Source organism: Globicephala melas, chromosome 21 (assembly GCF_963455315.2).
Source record: "Globicephala melas chromosome 21, mGloMel1.2, whole genome shotgun sequence".
Taxonomy (NCBI): domain Eukaryota; kingdom Metazoa; phylum Chordata; class Mammalia; order Artiodactyla; family Delphinidae; genus Globicephala; species Globicephala melas.
In genome coordinates, this window is record NC_083334.1 from 14,106,072 (window position 1) to 14,130,172 (window position 24,101).

A 24,101-nucleotide genomic window follows, 5' to 3' on the forward strand; every position below is an offset into this window, starting at 1 on the left:
TAAAAACTACAATTACATAATTAAATTGATAGGTGTGTTTAGTGGACCTTATACTTAGCAATATCTAAATAAAAGTTTTCAAATAAGCGAGTGAATGAATGATAAACGAGCGACTGATCGAAGCATATATAGATTTTCTTTTGTCTTTTTAAGGATTGCATTTATTTTAAACAAGAGCATATCATCCTTCATTTAGCTCAGAGGAAGGCATCCACAAAAACATGTGTTGAGCACAGTACCTGTCCGTGTAGAAAGATCACCCCTTCAAGAAAGATCTCTGGCCACGGAACAGTTTTCAAGCCCAGCACATCCCATACATTTTGGGTCGGTTCTCTGTTAACCATAACTTTCGTTTTTAAAAATATTTGAAACGATAAAACTCATCCCTCATTTTATTTTTCTTCTAACAGTCAGATACACCCCGAAAAGGTTCATTGACACTGAGGGAATTTGCTGGTCACACATGGACAGGTCAAGGTTTTTTGACAGGTCGGTGTTCTCCATATACAAATAAAATGATGTAATACGTGAAGTTTCAAGTTTTGGAAAGAGAAATTGGAGATTATCGACCTTGAGAGGACAATTTTGACCAAGAGTTTGTCATCTATGGCTATATCTCAGGAATCTCCATAAAGAGCAAAACTGCAAAGACAAGCACTTCTCTGCCGTTGGTTAAAAAAACAAAAAGTAACTGAGTAAATCTGAAGATCGAAGTGGTTTTGGTAAGCAATTCATGAATCAATTGGGCAGCATCTCATGTGGCAAACAGAGATATTCTGAGGAGCTGCAGGGCATGGAAGGCTTTTATAAAGGAAGGCAGGACAGGGAAAGGAGATCATCAGCAAGGAAAAAAGGAAAGTTCATTGGAGGAAGGTAAAAGCTCAAGTGATGATAGCTTGTTTTTGGCTGACCTGCAGGGTTTTCCATTGGCTGGGCTTGTTGCTGGGCAAGAAGGAAGTCTTCCTTCCTCCTGCTGGGGCAGGAATGTAGCTGCGCTTCCTGTTTGGGAGAGCAAGGTAGTCTCTTCCTGTTGGGGTCAGTCAGTTACTGATGTCTTCCTGGTGGGGTAAAGGTGAGTGGTGGGCAGGGCATGAGAGCTCCCACTACTGGCTTTCCAACCCCAACTTTGGCTTCGGTTCCGTTTTATTAATTCGCACAATCTTAAAGGAGAAAATGCCCAAAGTTTCCTAATAATTTAGAGCCTCACCCTCATAAAAAAGAAAATGCTGTCTTGAGTCTTACGAGAAATCAGTGTCTCTCTCTGCTGTAGAGTTTCCATGTTTTTCTTCTGAATGAAACTCTATTTTCAGATTCTCTTTGAAGATCTCATTATAAAAATGCTTCACAAAATTAATACAAATCTTCTAGTTATATTTTATGATGTAGAGTTTTACAGATAAATACTTATTCTCAGGTAGTATGCCATTTAAAGAATCAAGTTTCTAGACTGAATTCAGGCCTATGATGTTTTAATTTTCAAAACCGTTACCAACATTTTTGTTCAAGGAGGCAACGTAGCATCGTCATGAGGTGTGCCACTCTGAAATCAAATGCCTCGTTTCCATCCTGACTCGAGCACCTACTAGCTGAGCACTTTAGGAGAGCCTCAACTGCTCCGGGCCTCAGTTCTTTTATAACAGACTAGATGGAGAAAACAATTATTGGAAAAATGTATGGAAAGGACCTAGCTAGATGCCAAGCATACACTGTTTGCTCAAAAAATATGAATCATTTGTATTATAGATAATCTCAAATGTAGAGGATAATTTGCTGTTTTAAGGGAAATAATAATATAACTTTAAAATAAATCTAGTATAATTCAAGCACTGGGACAACTCAGGTTTATCACTGTTTATGTCAGCCCTTCTATAGTTCTATAGCATAGTGATGTCAAAATTTCTCTATTCTTTTGAGATTTTTCGCCTATGCTCATAGCTCTAAGCTGCTGTGTCTTTTTGTTGCTTTTTGCCTTGTGCATTCCCCAGGAGTATTCTCTGTCATTTTCAATGACAATAGTTCTTTCTCTAAAAGGCAGCCATGGTATGTGAGAGAGAGAACAGTGACGGTTGATAAATATGATTCTGCGGATGGCAATAGACAGTGGCTAAGGAGTTTCGGAGATGTTGACTGCAGCGTGCTAAGTGGAGATGCCAAATAGTTTGTTGGGCGTACAGTACTAGAGGTTAGGAGAGGAAACTGGGCTCTGAATTTGTTTAAAATCTGCACTCTTAATTTTTCACCAAATACTAAGTCACTGTATTCTCTTATCAATAACTTTGTGACAACTGTCATTATTGCTGGTTGGAGGCCTTTTTTATGTCTATAGAAGTGATTGAGGGTACATAAGAGAGATGTTCCTATATTTCTAAAGATTTATTTTCTTCTTCTCTGACAGGCTTGTGGTCTCTTGCTTACCTTTGCTTCCAGGTCCAAAAGCGCAGGGGCTATTAACTTATCAGCATTATTCCTGTAGCAGAAAAAAAAAAAAGGAAAGGAGAAGCTGAGGGACCAAGAGTGGGAAGGACTTCTTAAGGTAGCTGACAGAGTTCTCTGGGGGAACTCACAGCCAGGACCAAGGCCCAGTGGAGGGGAGGCCCACCCCTCTTTCTTCTCAGCACCCAGCGTGGCAGTTTTTCCAGATGACTATTTCCTGATTTGTGTACAAGTGACATTGAGTTTTTTTTTTTTTTCGTTTTAAAAAATATCATCTGCATGGAACATATAACACGATCCTTTTGGGACCTGGGATTTGTAACATTTTAATGAGAATTTTGCTTGGTGTTTCAGGTTCACAATTTCCACCTAAATCTTTTCAGAGGACAACTTTGACTTTCAGAAAGAGATTCCAAGTGGCGTGTTGATGTGACTTCACCAGGACTGCAACACCTGCTGAAGCATTCAAAGCCTTGGTACACCATTTATCACTTGAAAACTAGAAGAAGTATTGTTATATATCTGTCTGACAGTCTGAGATGTTCGACTGCCTGAGAGAAATGCAAACAAATAAACAACTTAATTTTGAACACTTTTTGCTGTAAAGAGAATACAAGTCAAACCCACCAACCTTCTTCATTATCGGAAGCATTCCAGTAAAGGTTCTTTAGGCTTTGCTCAGAAGAATCTAATATGTGTTTATAATTCATCCTTTTATTAATTATACACAGACACACACATGCTTAGTGTGTGTATTCACACACTACTTCGTATATGAAAGTATATTATCTAGGAATATGCCATTTTATCTAGGAGTATGTAACTTTATGTCTTTTGAGATTTTTTGTCTCATTCTATTATTAATTCCATCAAAGTCCTAGTCACTAATAGATATTACTCCCTCCTTTAGAAAACAGCAAAGTCACCTTTGGTACAATATGACAGGTTGACTAATGTTCAGATTGTTCTAGTCATTGTGCTGACTTTCTTATACCTTTTTAAAAAAGCACTTTAGGGGCTTCCCTGGTGGCTGGTGCAGTGGTCGGGAGTCCGCCTGCCGATGCAGGGGACGCGGGTTCGTGCCCCGGTCTGGGAAGATCCCACATGCCGCGGAGCGGCTGGGCCCGTGAGCCGTGGCCGCTGAGCCTGCGCGTCTGGAGCCTGTGCTCTGCAACGGGAGAGGCCACAACAGTGAGAGGCCCGCGTACCACAAAAAATAAAAAATAAAAAAATAAAAAATAGAAGTACAGTGGTCTAGACTCATACCTTATAAACATTTTCTATTGGAAAATAAAGTACTAGTTTGGAGATAACATAAAGTCTTGGCTTTACCACTCACTTAAAAAAAAACAACAGCCTGCTCATGCATATATTTTAACACCTGTATTGAAGATAATACAGATAATAATCTAGAGTTTATTAAATAATGCTTAAATCAAGGATGGTGTAGGGCAGTGTTTTCATAATAATCTACTTTGATAAATGAGTCTCATCTTAGAATTTCCGTAACAAAGTTTGAAAACGGCAAATCAAATTACTCCTGAGATCAATTTTTAAACTAAGGTTAGTGACTATATTAATTAAAATGTCAGTTTATCCAAAACCAAGAAGAAATGAAGAAATTTAAAAATAATATAAAAACATGTAAAATACCATAGAAAACTACTAGATTGTATGAATTTAATACTAAAGGAAGTATCCATAGAGTTGTTATTCTGAACTAGAATGGGATTTCTATACCAATTAAGAGATACATTTTTATAATATAAATCATTTGCATATTATATTTTTATTGTCATTGTTTTCTTATGACTACAGATCATGGTTAGGATGTTTAATTCCTTAATTTTTAATAAAAAGTGTTGAGTTTTCAAAAATTCATTACATTTATAAAATCTTTAGATTCCCAATTTTCAATATAATTTGTGTAAATATTTCTCTATTCTGCAGTGTCTAATACACAGGTTACTCATTCATTTATTTCCAACTCCATAGCAAACTTTTCCCTGTGAATTCAAAATACATGTCCATACATGTTTGTGAGGGTTTTACCTCATTTTTGAGTACACCAATTTAATCTTCATTTCAGAAAATGGCATTCCTGTGCGGCAATCATACTTGATATTTATCAAGCACCTCCTTTGTATAAGATTCTGTTCTAAGCATTGGGCTGAACAAGACAAAGTTTTGCCCTAATAGAACTTATACTCCAGTGGAGCGCACAGACTATAAACAAATCAATAGAAACGTAAGGTGAGCTAACAATCAGTGCTATGAAGAAATATAAAATAAGGCCATGTGACAGCGGAAAGAGTTGCAACTTTAGATAGGACAGTCAGGGGAGGCTTTATTGCAGAGGTAGTCTTTGAGCAAAGACTCAAAGCAAATGAGAAAAGAAGCCATGTAGAAATGGAAAAAAGAATTCTAGACAGAGGAAAAAACACGCAGCCCAAAACAGGAGCATACCTGGAGGTTTGAAGAGCAGCAGAGAGGCCAGTGGGACGTGGGATGGGATTAGCAAGGGGGTAAATAATAAAAGAATGAGATCAGCAAAGTAATAGGAGCTGAGGGTTTAAGATGCTTTCTGGCCTTGGAAGTTGTAAATTATCCGAAATGGGGAGCCACTGGAGAGTTTTGAGGACCAAGTGATGTAATCTGACATGAGATGATGTTTCAGATCAGATGGTAGTGGTGCAGCTGGGGAGGAGTCAGGGACCTTGGGTGTGTTCTCAAATTTGAGCCAATAGGATTTGCCATTGGACTGGATGAGCAGGGTAATAAAAAATCCAGATTGCCTCGAAAGCTCTGGCTTAACACTTGGAAAGATGGTGTTGGCCTTTCCCGAAATCAGAAAAAGTTCAAGAGGAGCAGATTTGGAGGCATGTTGAGACATGTTTGTTTGAGATGCCTGAAGTGGAGATGTTGAGGTGTTTGGATATCTGTCCCTGGGGTTTAGAGAGGAGGTAGAGACTGGGGTGTGTGTGTGTGTGTATATATATATATGGTATTTAAGTACTGAAATGGATGAGATAACCAAGAAAGTGAGAACTTAGAAGCAGGGAAAAAAGAGTTCTGAGCCCCGGGCATCTTAACATCTGGAGGTACGGGATGTGAAGAGAAACTAGTAAAGCAGACAGAATAACTGGTGAGGGAGAAAAAAATCAAGATAATATGGAGTCAAAGTCAAATGGGGGCGGCGGGGTTCAAGGAAGTGATAAGGACTCAAACATGTTGAATGCTGTTGATAAGTCAATTTAGATAAGGTCTGAGAAATGACTTAAAGATTTAGCTACATGGGAGATATTGGTGATCTTGACAAGATATGTGCTAGAAGAATGGACAACACAAAAGTCTGAAGAGGCTTCAGGAGAGAATAAGAGGAGGAATTGAAGACAGTAGGAATTTACACTGATCATTTGATGTGTGTGAGTATATAGATAACATAGTTCTATATCCAGTGAGAATTTATTTTTTTAATCTAAATTAGGTACCTTTTTCATACTGGGAATCATTCCAAGTGAGATAAAATTTAAGGAAATCAGTGTTAACATGTACAAAGGCCTTCTGTAGTTTATAACACATTGTGGCCCACGACTTTAACTTTCAGAAGCACTTATTTGAAGCTGGGGAGAGTAGCAAAGACCTTCCAAGTGGGAAGGGATTCGTCCTTTACTGTAGAATGAATCTTCAGGAGAGAAAGTAAGTTCACACCTTCCTACTCAGTTGGATTAGTTCCATGAAGCTGACAATGAATGTGGTTACAGAGGCAGACAGATTGTCTTCACCCTGGCACAGCACTGTTTCCTACACAGAGCATCCTTACCTTTTACGGTGGACCTTCTATGATGCAGCACTGTGTACGCTGCTACCAGGAGAGAAGGATGCATTTCTTGCAGGCCTGGCCATCTGACTGGTTTCCTCTGAAATGTAAATATTCCAAGGCAGTATGAGAAGGGTCCCATCTGGTAACAAGAAAACCACAGGAAAGATGAAAGGGAACAAAGGGACAAGGCTTTTCTTTTGTTGACCCTTAAAAAAAACCTTCAGTGTCCTGTTCCTCACCCACAAATTGCCTTCAAAATAAAACTAAACCGTGTACGCCTGGCAGTCAAGGTTTATTTCAGCTCGCTCCATGCCACCCATCAACATCATCTCGCTCTAGGCACCCTGAGCTACCTTGTGCTCCAAGCAGGGGCCCCTACACCGTCTCCTGAACCCCTCATACCCTTCCCTGACCTGGAGCACTTCTCTCGTGCTGCCTGGAGCATTCACTCCCCCCACCCCATCCCTCCCTCTTTCTCGACTTCCTGAGGTCTGCAGTTGTAGGTTATACTCCTTGTTTTGTCCACAGGGATTAGCAGAGAGTCAGATATAGACAAATCTTGTACTTTTATAGCTTTAATTGGCCTTGTGGCTCAGCCTCAGTCCTTTAGAGAGAAGGAAATGAGAGCCCAGAAGATATACTGAAAGATATTACACAGATATATTTTTTTGAAGTGTTAAAGTAATTCAACAATATGGAAGTGAATAACATAAAAAGTGTAAGTTCTTCTCCATTCCCACGCAGTCGAGTTGATCATTATTTTTCTTTCCAGGTATTAATCTAGCTGCAGAGAAAAAAAATTCTCCCAAAGAGGGCATTACATTATATACTTTGTTCTGCAACTTGTTTATTATTTTTTTCCACTTAATATTTCATGAACGTCTTTCTGTGTCGGTATATATAGATGACTTGAAGAAATTCAGTTGGAGAAAAGTCTTAGTATGTTTTTCTCTACATCAAAGAGGCTCTGCAGGTGGCTGCAAGTAAAGCTAATCCAATTAAGCAAAATAAAAATACAGGGTATTCTCAATATTCCAGCTTCCTTGGCACTTTTCCTATAGCTTAGGGACGTGCTGCTAGGAGAGGGACCCTCCATCCCAGCGCCTTTGTGAAGAAGGATCAAGTGTACACAAGGGAACCAGAGTCAGGATTGGGTACCTGGAGAAAAGAGAGAATTTGGTAGTTAGGGAAACCAGCCCCTGGGCAGAAGTGGAGCATCCTCCTCACTGTCCTTACCTTTTCCCTCCGCAGGCTCAGAGGTTTGTCTCCTTTCCCTTTTGAGAGCACTCCATAACTACTGTCTCCTTATCGAAACCTCCCCTCCCAGCATCACTTACCTCCACCGCTTTCAGAGAACGCGACCTCCATCCTCTCCCACCCGCCCTTGCCTTGTTCTCTTGGGGTGCTACCTTTTCTTGTTCCCGAAAATATTTTGAAAAATATTTGGATCACAACAACCTTACTCAACTCCCCTGTGTCGCAATCAGCCATCCGATGCAGACTGATAACTGGTGCCCCTAAGGTCGTGTCCCTAAGGCTACTCTGGATCAGAGTAGGTAGCTGCCCGAATGACCCCGATGCGGATGCCAGGATGCAACCCACCTCCGGGCGGGTAGGCAGCCAGTCCCAGCGGAGTGGACCACTGGCAGATGTGCAAGGAAATGAGCTTAGGTACCCAGCCGGGAAAAAACGAGCTCCAGAGGCTGAGTTTCAAACCAGATACGTCTTTGTTTCCATTTTAAAATATCCTGCGCACTCTAGCCTGAGTTGTCCCGCTCCCAGCAGAGAGGGTCCTATAAGCCAAAGCTCAGCCCCCTCTGGCCCCGGAGCGCCTCTCCATCACTAAGCTGCCTTCCATTTCACCTTCAGCATCCTCCCCGCTCCACCCACTAACGTGCCACCATTTACATCAGCGCAGCCCACAATGCTCGTTTCCCGGACTTTCGTTTTCTGCTCGAAGCAAACAAAGAGGCCGGTTACGTCGGCTTGGGCCCCCGCGGTGCCTGATCTAGGAGCCTCGGAGACTCCAACCTTGTCGCGAGAAACAGGGCTGCCCCCGCTTCAGGGCGGCCAGGCCTGTGCCCACCTCTGGCCGGACGGGGAAGTGAGCGGGGCCGGCGACGCCCCCTTCTGCTCCCGGAGCGCCCCGCAGCCTGCGGGCGCCGCCCGACTTTCCAGAGGCCAGGAAACTCCGCCCGGGGCCGGCGCCCTTGACCTCCCGGGGCTGCACCGCGCCCGCCGCCCCGAGCATCCCGCCCCGCGGTCCCCGCAGCCTCAGTCCAGGTGCAGAGCGGCCCGCAGGCGCGATGCTGGCGCTGTGGCTGCTGAGCTTCGGGCAGAGGTTGCTGCTCTGGGGCGGGTTGTGCGCGGTCTCCCTGGCGGGCGCCATCCTCACCCTGCACCTCCTGCGGATGGTGGCGAGCTACGCGTGGACATGGCAGCAGATGCGTGCGGTCCCAACCTTGGAGGGCGCCTACCCCTTCGTGGGACACGCGCTGATGTTAAAGCCGGACGCGAGAGGTAAGGGACCGCGCCCAGGCCGGCCAAGTCTCCGTCCCAGGGATGGGGGCTCCCGACCTGCGCCGCGCCGCCGGCCTTCTTACAGCCTGGACACCAGGGCTTGAGGTGCTGACGCTGGGAGACAGGATTTGTCACCCGCTGGAGGATGGAGTCCCAGTTCTATCCAGTTTCCTTGTGACACCTGGCAAAATTGCTAGTGCCCTCCGTTCCCAACTAACTTTTTCTTTGTGTACAGCGTAGGTTGCAGCATCTCTGAGCTTTTGTCCTGAATTTTTGCTTCTTCTCTTCCCACCTCCTACCTGCTCCTACCTCAGAGCACTGCAGTCTTTGCTTCTGTCTTGGCTGTTAAAGCCTTAAAGGCAGAAACTTCCCTGAACAAGGCAAATCCTTAGAATTTAGAAATATCTCTCTCTCTCTCTCTCTCTCTCTCTCTCTCTCTCTCTCTCTCTCTCTCTCTCTCTCTCTCTCTCTCTCGACTGGAATATTTAACATAATTCTCTTTGGAATTACTTTCTGAGTGAAGAGAATGACAGTGTACTGTCTTTTATAAAGGGACTTTTTGATCCGTCATACAAGTACTAGATTTTGGCAACAGGTAAACTTTTGCTCCATTTCCAGCTTTGCAACCAAGTTGATGGATTTGGGGAAGCTGTTTGAAACTCTCTAAGTTAGAGGGGTTTTGTTTGTTTGTTTACCATTTACTTGTAAATGTATTACAGAGTAATTTTAAGGATGAAATTTAATGCATGTGGTATCTAGATCACTGTCTAGAACTTGGTTAGACTAAGTTAAAGTTGTCAATCAACCATTTATTGAAGCCCTGCTTTGTGCCCAGCATTTAGCTCAGCAAAACTGGGGATATCAGAATATTCTGAGAAATATTCCCTGTTCTCAGCACCTTTGTCTCTTATACAGGAGGCTGTGCCTTTCATTTTGTGGCTACTGTCCAAATTCTGCCCTCAGTAATTCCACCTGGAGTATTGCAGTTGCTTTCCCATGAGCCCTTTGAACTCTAATCTCTTGCTTTTGCATCTATGTCAGCACCCGTCTTCCTCAGCTGCCACCTGCTATTGGACCTGATATCTTCAAACCACAAATTCAGACTTCCCTGTCTCCTCTGTCAGACCAGACCAAGGCAGGCAGTATATTAGCACGAAGCCAGATATTTTGATACTGTTGACCTGACCCAGCTCTTTTCATGGCAATGTTACCAACTGTCTTGACCAGAAGACATTTTGAAGAAGTGCGGTAATATGGTTAAGGTGGTGCATTCTGGGGTCTGACTGCCTTGGGTACAAAGCCAGATTCCACCATTTACCAGCTCGGTGATATATTGGGCAAGTTGCTTAACTGTGCACAACTTCCTCAATTGTTTAATGACAGTAATAACAGCGTCCCTCCCCATATAACTGTGGTGAGGCACAAAAGACATAATACACCTGAAACCCTGAGCACTAGATCTGACATACAATAAACTGCCATAGCAAGTAAATATGACATAATGAATGTTAATTATTTTAAGATTATTATTATTAGGTTTGGCGTGCAAACACTTAAAAAAATCAAGACTATTGATTTAATTTTATATGCAGTGGACATCCCCAGCCTTAGCCCTTCTCCAACTTTGAACAACTTGCCCTGAAGCTCAGGGGTGGGTGAAGCTTAAGGATGGAAGAGGACCAGGGATGGACTGAGCACGAGCACATTTTTTGACATGGAAAAAGAGCTGAAGAGCTTCATGGTTCTGTTTTTTATGCCATACCAGTTTTTCCCCTTGCCCAAATTCCCACGTTAAAAAAAAAAAAAACGCTGTCAAAATCTCAAGCATCATATTAGTAGCCTCACAGTGAGTTTGGGATGAATCCCACTGTTGTCAATCAGGCATTCCCATTGCCCAGGAGAAGCCCTGGATACCCATATGCCTCCCAACTAGCCTTCCCCTCCACAAAATTGGAAAGGAAGAAGTAAAACTGTTACTCTTTGCAGATAACATGATATTATAGAAAACCCTAAAGATTCCAGCAAAAAAAAATTATTAGAGCTAATAAACTACTTCAGTAAAGGTGCAGGATACAAAATCAATATATAAAAATCAGCTGTGTTTCTATACACTAATAATGAACTATCAGAAAGAGAAATTAAGAAAACAATCCCATTTACAATTGCATCAAAAAGAATAAAATACCTAGGAATAAATTTAACCAAGGAAGTAAAAAAGGTGTACACTGAAAACTATGAGACATTGCTGAAATAAATTGAGTAAGAGACACAAATAAATGGAAAGATATTCCATGTTCATGGATTGGAAGAATTAATATTGTTAAAATTTCCATACTATCCAGAGCAGTTCTCAGATTCAATGCAATCCCTATCAAGCTCTCAATGACATTTGCCACAGAAATAGAATAGTACCAAATTTTGTATGGAATACAAATGACCTCAAATAGCTAAAGCAATTTTGAGAAAGAACAAAACTGAAGGCATCACACTTCCTGATTTCAAGATATATTACAAAGCCATAGTAATCAAAACAGTATGGTATTGGCATAAATGCAGACACATAGATCAATGGAACAGAATAGAAACCCAGAAATAAACAGATGGTGGTCAATTAATTTAGCACAAAGGATCCAAGAACACATAATGGGGAAAGGACAGATTCTCAATAAATGGTTTTGGGAAAACTAGACAGACACTTGCAAAAGAATAAAACTGGACCACTATCTTACACCATGCATGATAATAACTCAAAATTGATTAAAGACTTAAGTGTAAGACCTGAAGCCGTATACCTCATAGAAGAAAACATAAGTGGTAAGCTCCTTGATTTTTTGGATTTGACACCAAAAGCAAAGGCAACAAAAGCAAAAATAAACAATTGAGACTACATCAAATTAAAAAGCTTCTGCACAGCAAATAAAACCATTAAGAAAATGAAAAGGAAACCTACAAAATGGGATATATGATTTGCAAATCATATATCTAATAAGGGGTTAATATCCAAAATATATAAAGAACTCATACAAGTCAACAGCAAAAAACCCTGAACAATCTCATTTAAAAATGGGCAGAGGGTCTGAATAGACATTTTCCCGAAGAAGGCATACAGATGACCAACAGATACATGAAAATGTGCTCAACATCACTACTCGTCAGGGAAATGCAAACAAAAACCACAATAGGACTTCACCCCACACTTTTTAGAATGGCTATAATCAAAAAGACAAGAGGTAACACATTTTGGCAAGAGAGAAGGGAACTCTTGAGCACTGTTGGTGAAAATGTAAATTGCTGCAGCCACTGTGGAAAACAGTATGGGGATTCCTCAAAACATTAAAACATTAAAAACTGAACTACCGTATGATCCCTCAGTTTCACTTCCAGGTATATATACGAAGAAAATGAAAACATTAACTTGAAAAGATATATGTACGCCATGTACACTACAGTATTATTTACAGTAGCAAAGACATGGAAGCAACCTAAGTGTCCATCACTGGATGAATGGATAAAGAAAATGTGGTACACACACACACACACACACACACACACACAGAGGAATATTATTCAGTCATAAAAAAGAAGGAAATATTGCCATTTGTGAAAACGTGGATGAACCTTGAGGGCATAATGCTCAATGAAATAAGTCAGACAAAGCAAGGCAAATATTTTGTGATCTCACTTCTGTGTGGAATCTAAAACAACAACAACAAATATCTCTCTGGGAGATATTAAGTGACTTGTCCAAAGTAAAACAAAAACAAAAACCCCAAGGAACCAAAAGACACAATAAGGAACTTATTACAAAATTTTTGTCTTTTAAAAACTTTTTATTGGAGTATAGTTGATTTACAATGTTGTGTTAATTTCATGTGTACAGCAAAGTGGATCAGTTATACATATACCCACTCTTTTTTAGATTCTTTTCCCATATAGGCCATTGCAGAGTACTAAGTAGAGTTCCCTGTGCTGTATCCTTATTAGACAAAATTCTTGTCTTGATTAAATTTAAGATTAAATATTTTCTCCCAGATTTTTTTCAGCAGATGATTCAGTACACTGAAGAATACCGACACCTGCCACTGGTGAAACTCTGGCTCGGGCCCGTACCTCTGGTGTTCCTTTATAACGCAGAAAATGTGGAGGTGAGTATGTGGCAGATGTGATCAATATTCCACTGTCTGTCTGATGGTGTGGGAATCTCATCAGATGTGGTCATCCTCCGGATTCACCTGCCTCTCCCCTCTCCCCTCAAGAAATGACTCTGCTTGGTTCCTAGTTTGTGGGAGGAACCAGGAATCATCTTGGACATTTTCCTTCCTTTCAACTCCATTTAGTCCTCAAGACTGAATGACAATTACACGTTCAAAACTCTAATTACATTTCTTTGAGGCACAGGAATGAAAATGAATCACAGAGAAATAACAATTATGAAATCTTGCTTTAAAAATTAGTTGTGTTCTAGGCAGGTGTTCTTATAACTGAAATTGTTTTGATGTCTATATCCCTCAATTTTTTTTTTCTCTTTTAAAGGTAATTTTAACTAGTTCAAAGCACATTGACAAATCCTATATGTACAAGTTCCTAGAACCGTGGCTTGGCCTAGGACTTCTTACAAGGTACCTCAGTGGAAATTTGTAAAGCTGTCTTGTAGAAACAGTTATTTCTATGGGTAATTTGTTATTTCAGGAACTGACACAAGGTATTCTTCCAACAGCAAGATTGAGGTATTGGGAATTATGGGAGAAGCTGGAAGGAAAGGTCCAGCTAACAATGGGCCTTTGACAGATAGGGTGTGTGGTAATCTCCAGCCACTATATTCAATAATGATAATCACTAGTGTTCCAAAAAAAATGAGGAGGTACTGATGTATAAATGGAGTAAAGCCAAGGATAGTTTGCAGAAGGGAAATCTTGAAAATATAATGAAAAAGGCAGTCACCCTCGGAGAAGTGTATCGAACACAGTAGCCTCACTTCTTGAGTTGGCACCCAGAAACAGGACTCCATCCTCTGAGAAAGGGCCTAGCAAGAGAAAGGCAGGACCCTGGTGGGGACTTTGGAGAATTCAAAGATAGTAGAGATGAAAGAAAATCATGGAGCAGTGGATCATCTGAGGACTAAGATGTTGATAGAGGGGAGAAAAATTCTAATTTTTAGAAACTCAGAGCTTAGAAATTTAGAACAATTCTTAAATGTTTCCATTTTTAATGAATACTCTTCTAAACATTAGTAATATAGAACAGTATTCAAAATATTCACATTCTGTAACTATACATGAGTCTTTGTCATTCTGACCAAAGCATTTGAGAATCTGTAGATTAAGCTGTTTCAAGAGAACTTGATGATGACTATCTTTACATTTTATTTGTTTCAGGTGTTGCTTCTTTTTTCTTTGTAACCGTGTATTTTATTTCTAGTACTGGAAACAGGTGGCGCTCTAGGAGAAAAATGTTAACACCCACTTTCCATTTTACAATTCTGGAAGATTTCTTAGATGTCATGAATGAACAAGCAAATATATTGGTTAATAAGCTTGAAAAACATGTTGACCAGGAAGCATTTAACTGCTTTTTTTACATCACTCTTTGTGCCTTAGATATAATCTGTGGTAAGTCTCACTGATTTATTTTTAAAGTTAGGATGTAATGATAAAATGGCACAAATAGAAAATAACAGTCCATAGGGCGGGGCGGGGCAGGGGAGAAAGGACATTGGGTTCTTCTGGAAGGTCCTATTGCTAAATTAGCCACCTGAGAAGCAGCAGCCATTCATAGGACTTTGGACAAATGGTCACTGAGCCAACATGACCAGAAGGTCCGAGGGAAGGAAGGGCAGGAACTGGGAGTAAGAGAAGCAGTAAGAGAAGCAGGAACTGGGAGTAAGAGAAGTGGGAAAAGAACAATTCTACAATATATATGGACAGAACAGGACATAACGTCTTTTTTCAAGTGTCTGCCACTGGAAAATGTAGCCAAGATATGTGCATGAATTGAATGGTTGCTTCTCACTATATTTTACAGAAACAGCTATGGGGAAGAACATTGGTGCTCAAAGCAACGATGAGTCCGAGTATGTTCAAGCAGTTTATAGGTAAATGAAGTCCTAATTATTTCTAAAATTGTTATCGGGAATTCCCTGGCAGTCCAGTGGTTAGGACTCTGCGCTTTCACTGTTGAGGGCCCAGGTTCTATCCCTGGCCAGGGAACTAAGGTCCCGCAAGCTGCGTGGTGTGGCCCAAAAAAATAAAATAAAATTGTTATTGATCAGGGCTTTAAAAAATTCTTGCTAATAATTTCTGTCTGTACTGTAGCTTTTTCATCGTTTCAAAGTGAAACATTATACTAAAAGTTAATCTAACCATTTAAGCATATCTTTCAACAGTACAGGAATGGTTATGACACATCCAGATTATGCAGTAATTTTAAATGACTATTTTATAATATATCGAGAGATTACATTATGATGCTAAGTGATAAAAGAAGGACATAAATTTTTTGGTAGTTTGATAACCACTAGGTATAAAAAAATTATTCATAGAAAAAGCTAGGAGATACTATACCAAAATGTTAGCTGCGGTTATTATTGTGTGTGTGCTCTCTTTCTTATTGTGTTTTGGTTTTGTTGTGATTCATTCTCCTTTCCTATATTTTCTGCACTGAGTATGTATTATTTTTTAATTGAAATAATCAACTTTACTTTTAAAATTGCTTGTGATTATTTCCGCTATTAAGAGGCAGGGCCAGGATTTGATTCAATGTATCCTATCTTTAAGTCCACGGCTCATTTCACTTCATCTTAACAACTACTTGTTGAGCATCTATAATCTGCCATTCACTGTACAAGGTACTGACTAGTTTTATATGGGCACATGAAACAGAACAGCAGGGGAGACAGGCATTGAAGCAAATGAATATAAACTTATAAATTATAATAATTGCTTAGAAAGAAAAGATCAAGTTGATATGAGAGGAAAACAGGGATGTGTTTTACAGATTGCGTGGTCAGGAAAGGTCTTCTCTGAGGAATTGACATCTAAGCTGGTCATGAAGGAGGAAGATCGTGTAGAGGTCTTTCTGCTTCTCACTGGGAATAATGAGGGTGGTGCTCGTGACAGCTATGTGACGGATGGGCATTTAACGAGCACTTTTCTGTGGAAGAGGGCAACCCGTAGTTTACTGGCACTACGGAGGAGTGAGAAAGCAAATGAGTGGACACTATAAAGAGGCAGATTTCATATCAGCTTGTGCTACAAGAGCCACAGGCAGCCTGGGGTGGTCAAGAACTCTCCCTGGAGAAAAAGAAGCAGAGATCAGATGACCATTTAGTAAGGATGTTTTATAACAGATTCTTCATTCCTCTAAAGGACCCATTAAATGTTTAAGCTTCACTGGATGTGTAATACCCCATGCCTTCATTGTTGAGTGTAAAGCCTGGATCTTAGTAGCCTCTAAGACGAATCATTATCATCCCTACATATTAGCCACATTGAGAGCGGGCATCAATTAGGTGCTCAAGAAATACACATTTTCAGTGTATCAGCTGATGTGTTTTTATCCTATTTATAGGATGAGTGATTCAATACATCAAAGAATGAAGATGCCCTGGCTCTGGCTTGACCTTTTGTTCTTTATATTTAGAGATGGATGGGAACACAAAAGGAGCCTAAAAATCCTACATAATTTTACCAAAAATGTAAGCCCTTGATTTTTTTTTATTGTGATAAAGTATACACAACATAAAATTTACCATTAACTGCACTCCCAGTGTTCTGAAACCATCACCACTCTCCATTTCTAGATCTTTTATATGTCCAAGATTTTTATGCTGTGTTAACATACCCTGGAGCCTGTGTCTCATAAAATAAAAGTTGAATAATAATGGAAAGAAGGAGACAGTGTGATTACATTTTAATTATGTACTCACCAAATATTAATTAAACACTTGTTAGGTGCCAAACACTGTACCAAGTGTTAAAAACATAGTAATAAGTAAGATACGTATGTCCCCTGAAAGAGGTTAGTCTAGTAGAGCAGGTTGTCTATTAAAAAAAATTACAAAATGTGATATGAACTATAAATATTTATTAACAAACAGGGCGCTATGTTGAATGAATAAAGAGGAGGGGATCCATGTCATGAGAGTCTTAGGGAAAATGTTTGGATTAGGCGGTAGCTTTCAAAGGCAAAGGGCATTTATAGCAGTATCTCAACTTGGAAAAGATTAAAATTAAGTAGATGTCACTATTTTACTTCCAATTAAAAAATAACAAGGAGATAGTGATATTGTCTCAGATATAAGATGTCAGTCTTGTGTTAAACATGTGCTTTTGACAAAGCAATATTTAATTGAAAATATACATCAAATTATGATTTAAATGTACTGATAAAAGTACCAATTTAAATATATTCTCTCTTTGCTGTCAGTTTCGGTTTAAACTATATTGGCATTTCTTCCTTACAGTGAGGTACAGCCTGTCACCAACAGATCATGTGGTTCCCAGTCAGGAAATGGATGAATGAGGTGTTGGATTGAGGTGGCCACAGTGGAGGACAGAGTTATCTCCATTACTGGGCAGTAGGAGAATGACCACATTTTTCCTCAAATTACATGCATTACTATCAATATCAATAATTAATGAATTCCAAATTGGATGGACAATATTATTTATTTAATAAATATTGGAAGTTGCATACTGAGTGCCAGGCCCTAGGGGGTTCCCCCAAGAATGAAAGGAGATACGGTGTTTTGTCCTCAAAGCACTTAGGATCTATTCATTCAAATCACTTAGTAGTAGGTTTGGTCAATTGCCTGATAGGAGAAGAAAGTTGAAATGTATAGCCAAATTAAGTTTATGGGCTTTAATTCTTTTATTCATTCAGCAAAGATCTAAGGAACATCCTTAAAATGCCAGACAGTGTTCTAAGGGTTGGAATTATATCAATGAACAAAGACAAATTTGCTGCCACATGGATGGTACATTCATGCATTATATTATATAGCAAGTATACTATAATGTCAGGTGTAAGTGAAATGGAAAAAAAAATAAAGTAAGGCTAGGAAGATAGTGAGTGCTAGGGACCAGGTTAGCAGTGATCCGGGAAGGTCTTTCTGATGGTGTGAGAAGGGGTCAAGACCTTAAAAGGAGGGAGGGAGTCAGCCACACTGGCACCTGAAGAAAGAGAAATCTAGGCAGCAGGAACAGTGAGCACATAGGCTGAACTGACTGCTCAACCTGCTGTTTCTTGTCCCCGATGCAAGCTGTAATGAGAGCAATCCATTATTAGTCTATTATATAATGATTGCATTCTCCCACCACCTAAACTTTTTCTCATTAGCTCATCCAAATCTCTAGGGCACCACCTAGGGGACTACTAACTCTATTCCCGTGTTAGAAAGATGGCAGAAATAGCCCTTGAATATTCTGAATTTGTCTGACATTAAATTTGTTTTTAAAAGTCTTATCAAATAATGCCCTAAAATGTTAACAGGAAGCTTTACTATATTTTCCACGAGAGCCTAAGTTATTGTTGAGTTAGAACAGGAAAGGTTTCATGGAAAAAAAATCCATGAAAGAAGCTAGTATATTTTCATAAGAAAATATATTATGAGGCTACATCAAATTCCAAACAAGAGCATACGATTGTTTAACTCATACAGGTCATCACTGAACGGGCCAATGAAATGAAGAGACATGAAGAAGGTAGAAGTAATGACAAGGACTCTCCTCCACGCAATAATAAACGCAGGGGTTTTCTCGACTTGCTTTTAAATGTGACTGATGACCAAGGGAACAAGCTGAGTTATGAAGAGATTCGAGAAGAAGTTGACACCTTTATGTTTGAGGTATTTTATCTCATCACGTTATTTTCGGGTATCATTAAACAAATTGCAGTTATTTTCTAGAATCTTTAGCATCATTTTTAAAAGTTTATTCAAGTTTTAAAGTAGCTTCATATAACTGAGGATGAGTCGCTACATTATAATTAGAAATTACAAAATGTAAGAACCTGATTAAGTACCAGATCAGCTTTCTTCTTCAGAAAAAGCCTTTGACTCGTGTTGAGTATAGCGCTAGACACATTGTTTTCTCAGGAAAACCTAAAACCCATTGGATTTTTCCAAGTAGAAAAGAAGTCAGAAATTGCTTTCCCTATATTGCTTCATGCTTTTTAAAAATTTCTGAAACCCACACGTCTGTCTTTTCACTACCTCCTTTTTGAAGTTCTAGCAAATGAGTGCTTAGCTCTTGCTTTGAGCTGCCCAAACTAGAGAAGATAGCAAGAGCCCTCCGACAGAGAATTTAACTAGATTGTGATTCTAAAGGGATTTCTGACCTTCAAATAATGAAAAGAAAGATGCAGTTTTTACAAAAGGTAATTCTAGCATTATTAAATATTACAAAGAGTGAATCTCTCAGTGTGTGGATTGCCAAATAAAGATGAAGAAATGGTTTTAAAAAGCTCCCTGTGGTAATATCCTGGAAGTGGAGGAAAGTGAAGGGCATGGGTGGCTTTGGATGGCTCAGTACATGCCAGCCATGGACGGTGTGAGCAGCCCTGCTTGCAGGCACCTGGGTACAGTGTGCCTCTGGGTACAGTGTGCCTCTGGGTACAGCGTACCTCTGGGTATACTGCCAGATCGCACATTCTCCCGGGGGCACAGTATAGGAAAGCAAGCTGTGTCAAGGGTCCCTAGACCCGAGTTCTCATTCTGGCTCCATGCTGACTAGCCTTATGAGATGGTGCCAATCATCTCAGATTTCTGTCACAGCTTTCCTGTGTATAAAATAGAGAGATGGATTAGATCAGTGGTTTTAAACTTCTTTTTTAAGCAGAGTGCTTCACTGAAAAGAAATTTTATGCAGAAAATGGACATCTAAATTAGCTAAAATGTGGAGCAGTGTTAAGCTGGGGTCTCTGGGGCCAAATCCCACCTCTAACCTGTACTAGAGGTGGGACCTCGGGTAACTCATGGAGCCTCTCTGGGCTTTGGTGTCCTCACTGTTATAGCACGGGCCTCGCAGGATAATTATAAGGATTAGATGAATGATTTTTTAAAGCGCACGAAGAATCTTGCCCGGAGCATGGGAAGGGTGTGGTGGATATTGGCTATTATCACTTGAAGTTAAAGTGGAGAGACCATCTCACATCTCCGCCCTGCATACACACGCACACACACACGCCCACATACACTCTCATGCACACGTGCACACACACTTCCTTCTCCTACCAAAAACCTCTCACTTTCATGAAAACAACCAGAATAATGATCCGTTTCTTCCAGCTCTAACATTGTTTGAAATTCTAAGTTCTTTCTTCTTTGCATCAAATAGGAGACACACCTCGTATGATTATAATATGGTGACCTCCTCCATAGAGAGGTTGCAGGTTATTACGACCACACCTTTCCTGCCCCAGGTGCTGGCCACTGGATACTAAGGTTCCTGCCCCTGCCCTGTCCCACTTCTATAAACTGTGTGCTTTGTGCTTTGCTTAATCCTGCTTTCCTCGGGTAGCAGACGCGTGGAAGCAGGAAGTTCAGCCGACATCTCTTACACATTGGGATCAGGCTTCCACCTATAAATTCAAGCGAAGTTATTAAGAATTCTTTAGCAAGAGCACTTCCTCCTGTGACTGGTAAACAACTGAGTGAAATGGGTCAGATCTGGTCCACAGCTCAGGGTAGTCTCTGTGAAGGAACAGCAAGCCTGAGAAGAGGCAATGGCACCAATATCAGAGACTCGGAAAATATGTATTTTATAAAATTGCAGAATAAACCTCAAACAATTCAACTTCGAAGCTGTTTTATGAAGCAAATGCTTTGGAGATTTCTGCCCAGAAAAAGAAAAATTATAACCATCACTTTTGTTGCATGGGGAAAATGGAAAAGTAAGAACTTCCATAGAGGAAACAATTTGTTTTCGGTTTAGTTCCCCTAAAAGTCTTATTCATAGAGTTATAATATTATTATTGATTTTCCAAACTTTTTTTTTTCTGCAGAACTCCTGTAAAACAAAATTCTTCGTCTGTTCTTAATCTCTAAAATGTAAATATCTGTATCAGGTATTTCACAGAGTCTTTCTAAAGGAAAATTGAATTAGTTTCTGCAAAGTACTTAGTATTTTGCCTGAAGCTCAGCAAGTATTACGGGAGGCTATTTATCAACTTCCTGACATGCAGGATGTTACTCAGAACCACACACAGACACCCTGGCGTCCAGGGCTGACAGGTAAAGCCTACCTTACAAATGCTAGAAGGTGGAGGAGTACAGATCTGGTAAACTGGCTCATAAAAGTCAGGCTTTTTCCCCTTAAAAACAGTCAAGAGCACCTAGTTCCCTTGGAAGGCCCCCTTATTAGCACAGCCTAGCCACTTCTCACCACATATGCATAATTCTTCTCAATTATGAGAAGAATAACCATTATGATACTTTTCAGATTTAATCATCTACAGCAGATCATTTATAAGTTGACTCAGAGGTTCTGTTCCTATTTCCCTTTGGACGGTGTACTTACAGCCTTCCTTTCATTCCTCGGAGCATCACAATTACCTTTTTATACCATGTATTACTGGAAAAGATTCCTCTTGGTAATCTCCCGTCCCTCACAGTGATTCAGGGAGTTGATTGATGGCTTTTGGAGCTCGAAGGACCTTAGAGTGTTGAAATATCTATCTAAGCATGAACCTTACCTTTGAAGGGATTGTTTTATTTGTTTGTTTCTCACCAAGGTGAAATACTGTACTGAATTAATTTATTCTGTTTGGAATCGCAGTGCAGCTGTCAAATCCAGAGACAATTCCAAATAGAGTTCTCTCTTCTAATCTTCGCAATACTACTCCACTATTTTTTCCTTACATTTGTAGGGTCACGATACGACCGCAGCTGCAATAAACTTGTCCTTGTATCTATTGGGTTCGTATCCAGAAGTCCAGCAAAAAGTGGACAACGAACTGGAGGAAGCGTTTGGTATGTTTTGTCCCTTCACTGGTTACACTGTGGGTACCACGTCCATGGAAGCAAGTGCCGTTCCTGCTCATGAAGCATAAACAGCAGGACCAATGTTTATCGCATAAACAGCAATAAGCAGGAAGCCTCCCCTATGGGATCCCTTCCAGTCCCAGTCTTCTTAGCAAAGCCTTATTCATCACTTACAGAATACAGGCATTTGCTAATTGCATGGCATGTGACTGCACTGGGCTAGATGCTGGGGATGCACAGATAAATGTTACTGTCCTCAAGCATCTCACTGCTTAATAGATGAAGCAGACATATCTACATAAAGCACTGAGTCACGGGGTCAAGGAAAACTGTTTCATACAGCATTGCGTCTGGCCACGAATGAGAGAGAAGATGCATTAAGCCGGTAGGACAAACTTTTCTATGACACAACCCGCAGTCCGCAGGTAAGCTGTCCTAGGCTGATGCCAGCAGTGATGTCACTGGAGTCCCAGCACCCCAAAAGGAAACTCTGTCCCATTAATCAGCCACTCTCCTCTCTTCCCCCAGCCCCTGGCAACTGCTAAGTTACTGTCTGTCTCTATGGATTTACTACCTGTTCTGAATACTTCCTATAAATGGAATCCCACAACATGTGACCGTTGGTGTCTGGTTTCTTTTACTGAGCATATCTCATTTTATTTTGATTATGGGTAATACTAGAAACTCTACTTTAGCTGTAGGTATTTAACATGTTTTGATGCATGTATTCTTCAGTGTCCCATCCCCTAAGCTCAAATAATCCTTTCCTTGTTTATCTCATGTATTTACTTAAACCAGGGAGATCTGATTGTCCTCCTACCTTAGATGACCTGAAGAAACTTAAATATCTGGAATGTGTTGTTAAAGAGAGCCTTCGCCTTTTTCCTTCTGTTCCTTTCTTTGCCCGTAATCTTAATGAAGACTGTGAAGTTGGTAAGAATTCTATAATTTGAATAGGAGGGAGAGTGGATTATTTTAATGTCTGTCTTGCTCCATACTCATGGCCTATTGACTACTTCTTGACAGCGGGTTACAAAATCGTGAAAGGCTCTCAAGTAATCATCATGCCCTATGCACTGCACAGAGATCCAAGGTACTTCCCCAATCCTGAGGAGTTCAAGCCAGAACGGTTCTTTCCCGAGAATTCGAAAGGACGTCATTCATACGCATATGTGCCCTTCTCTGCTGGACCCCGAAACTGTATAGGTTTGTATCTAACAGAACTTGTTTGACCTTTCAGGCCTGCAGAGTAGGGGGTTTCACACAAAAATTTCTTGAGATGTAGCAGCCCACAGGCAACTGTCTTTTTAAAAAACTGGCTTCCTCTTCCCTCCACTTTACTATACATTACTGTTTTAAAATGTGACTGTCATAAAGTGTATTAGTTTGCTAGGGCAGCCATAACATGGTACCACACACTGGGTGGCTTAAACACAGGAATTTATTTCCTCCCAAATCTGAAGCTAGAAGTCCAAGATCGAGGTATCAGCAGGATTGGTAATAAATACCTGCTTAGCTTGTAAGTGATCTTCTTCTCCCTGTCTCCCCACATGGTCTTTCCTCTGTGTGTGTCTGTGTCCTAATCTCTTCTTTTTATAGGGACCACCAGTCAGATTGGATTAGGGTCCACCCATCTGATTATTTTATTTTATTTTTGACCATTTTAATTTAATTACTTCTTTAAAGTTCCCATCTCCAAATAGTCATATTCTGAGATACTGAGGTTTAGGACTTCAACCTATGAATTTGGGGGGACACAATTTAGCCCATAACATAAAGCATAAATAGTTTCATGGTAGAGTTTGAAAATGTTGTAGCTTTTAGATTAAAATAGAACACACTTCATATGGTACAAAACCTATTTATAACAATTAGTTATATTTAGCTTAATTTCTGTGTTTGTTGATTTTAAGAACTGCATTTTGCAAAACCAAAACACAAAATGCTTACCACAAGGCCAGATGAAGTGCTTAAGCAAAGTGAATGCATGTCACCATGCATTATAAACACTTTCAGCTTCAGAATCTCTAGCATTTTATCATTTATGTAAATGCAGACATTTGTAAATTAAGGCCAGATTTAAATGGATGAATCTGACGCTTATTTAGTACCTCTCAAGTAAATTAAATTTAAGTTAAAGGCCCAAATAAGAAATCAGTCGAGAGTGGTGATTCTCATGCTTAAACGAGCCCAGGATTCATCTCAGGTTTTGCTAAAATACAAATACCTGGCCCACTTCAGCTGTTCAGATGCACTGGGTGGGAACAGGAAGGGCACTCAAGAATCTTCATGTTTTACAAGCACCCCAAGTGATTCTGATTCTCCCAGGGCCCACTGCAAAAATAT

The 24,101-nt window shown here is 40.2% G+C and overlaps 2 protein-coding genes and 1 long non-coding RNA gene across 11 annotated transcripts in view; 2 read left to right on the top strand and 1 right to left on the bottom strand.

Annotated features, from left to right (window-relative positions):
• Nucleotides 1–3,028, top strand: part of FAM149A (family with sequence similarity 149 member A) — a 30,218-nt gene extending 27,190 nt beyond the window's left edge. For 3 of the 6 annotated variants that reach the window (XM_060291788.1, XM_060291784.1, XM_030831350.3), the window contains 2 exons: nt 411–489; nt 2,788–3,028. In XM_060291788.1, coding sequence (XP_060147771.1) covers nt 411–489; nt 2,788–2,861 — 153 coding nt within the window. In that variant the 3' untranslated portion in view covers nt 2,862–3,028. Of the gene's footprint in view, nt 1–410; nt 490–621; nt 2,494–2,787 lie in introns of those variants that run through there. The other 3 variants (XM_060291786.2, XM_060291785.2, XM_060291787.2) reach the window with 3 other exon arrangements.
• On the bottom strand, nt 1–9,059 carry LOC132594418 (uncharacterized). 2 transcript variants are annotated; one of them, XR_011377141.1, is made up of 4 exons: nt 8,652–9,059; nt 6,257–7,414; nt 2,416–2,467; nt 1–1,058 (listed from the first exon to the last, which is right to left on the bottom strand). It is a non-coding gene; the product is annotated as an uncharacterized lncRNA (long non-coding RNA). The 2 variants fall into 2 exon arrangements; XR_009560588.1 differs by lacking the exon at nt 8,652–9,059 and having other exon boundaries at nt 6,257–7,592.
• The window catches only part of CYP4V2 (cytochrome P450 family 4 subfamily V member 2), a 21,282-nt gene continuing 5,353 nt past the window's right edge, over nt 8,173–24,101 (top strand). Inside the window, exons 1-10 of one of the 3 annotated variants that reach the window (XM_030831363.3) lie at nt 8,173–8,776; nt 12,809–12,921; nt 13,310–13,395; nt 14,195–14,385; nt 14,798–14,867; nt 16,343–16,469; nt 18,435–18,620; nt 21,641–21,743; nt 22,554–22,688; nt 22,782–22,961. In XM_030831363.3, the coding sequence (XP_030687223.2) occupies nt 8,563–8,776; nt 12,809–12,921; nt 13,310–13,395; nt 14,195–14,385; nt 14,798–14,867; nt 16,343–16,469; nt 18,435–18,620; nt 21,641–21,743; nt 22,554–22,688; nt 22,782–22,961 (1,405 nt within the window). In that variant the 5' untranslated portion in view covers nt 8,173–8,562. Of the gene's footprint in view, nt 8,777–12,808; nt 12,922–13,309; nt 13,396–14,194; nt 14,386–14,797; nt 14,868–16,342; nt 16,470–18,434; nt 18,621–21,640; nt 21,744–22,034; nt 22,689–22,781; nt 22,962–24,101 lie in introns of those variants that run through there. The other 2 variants (XM_060291790.2, XM_060291791.2) reach the window with 2 other exon arrangements.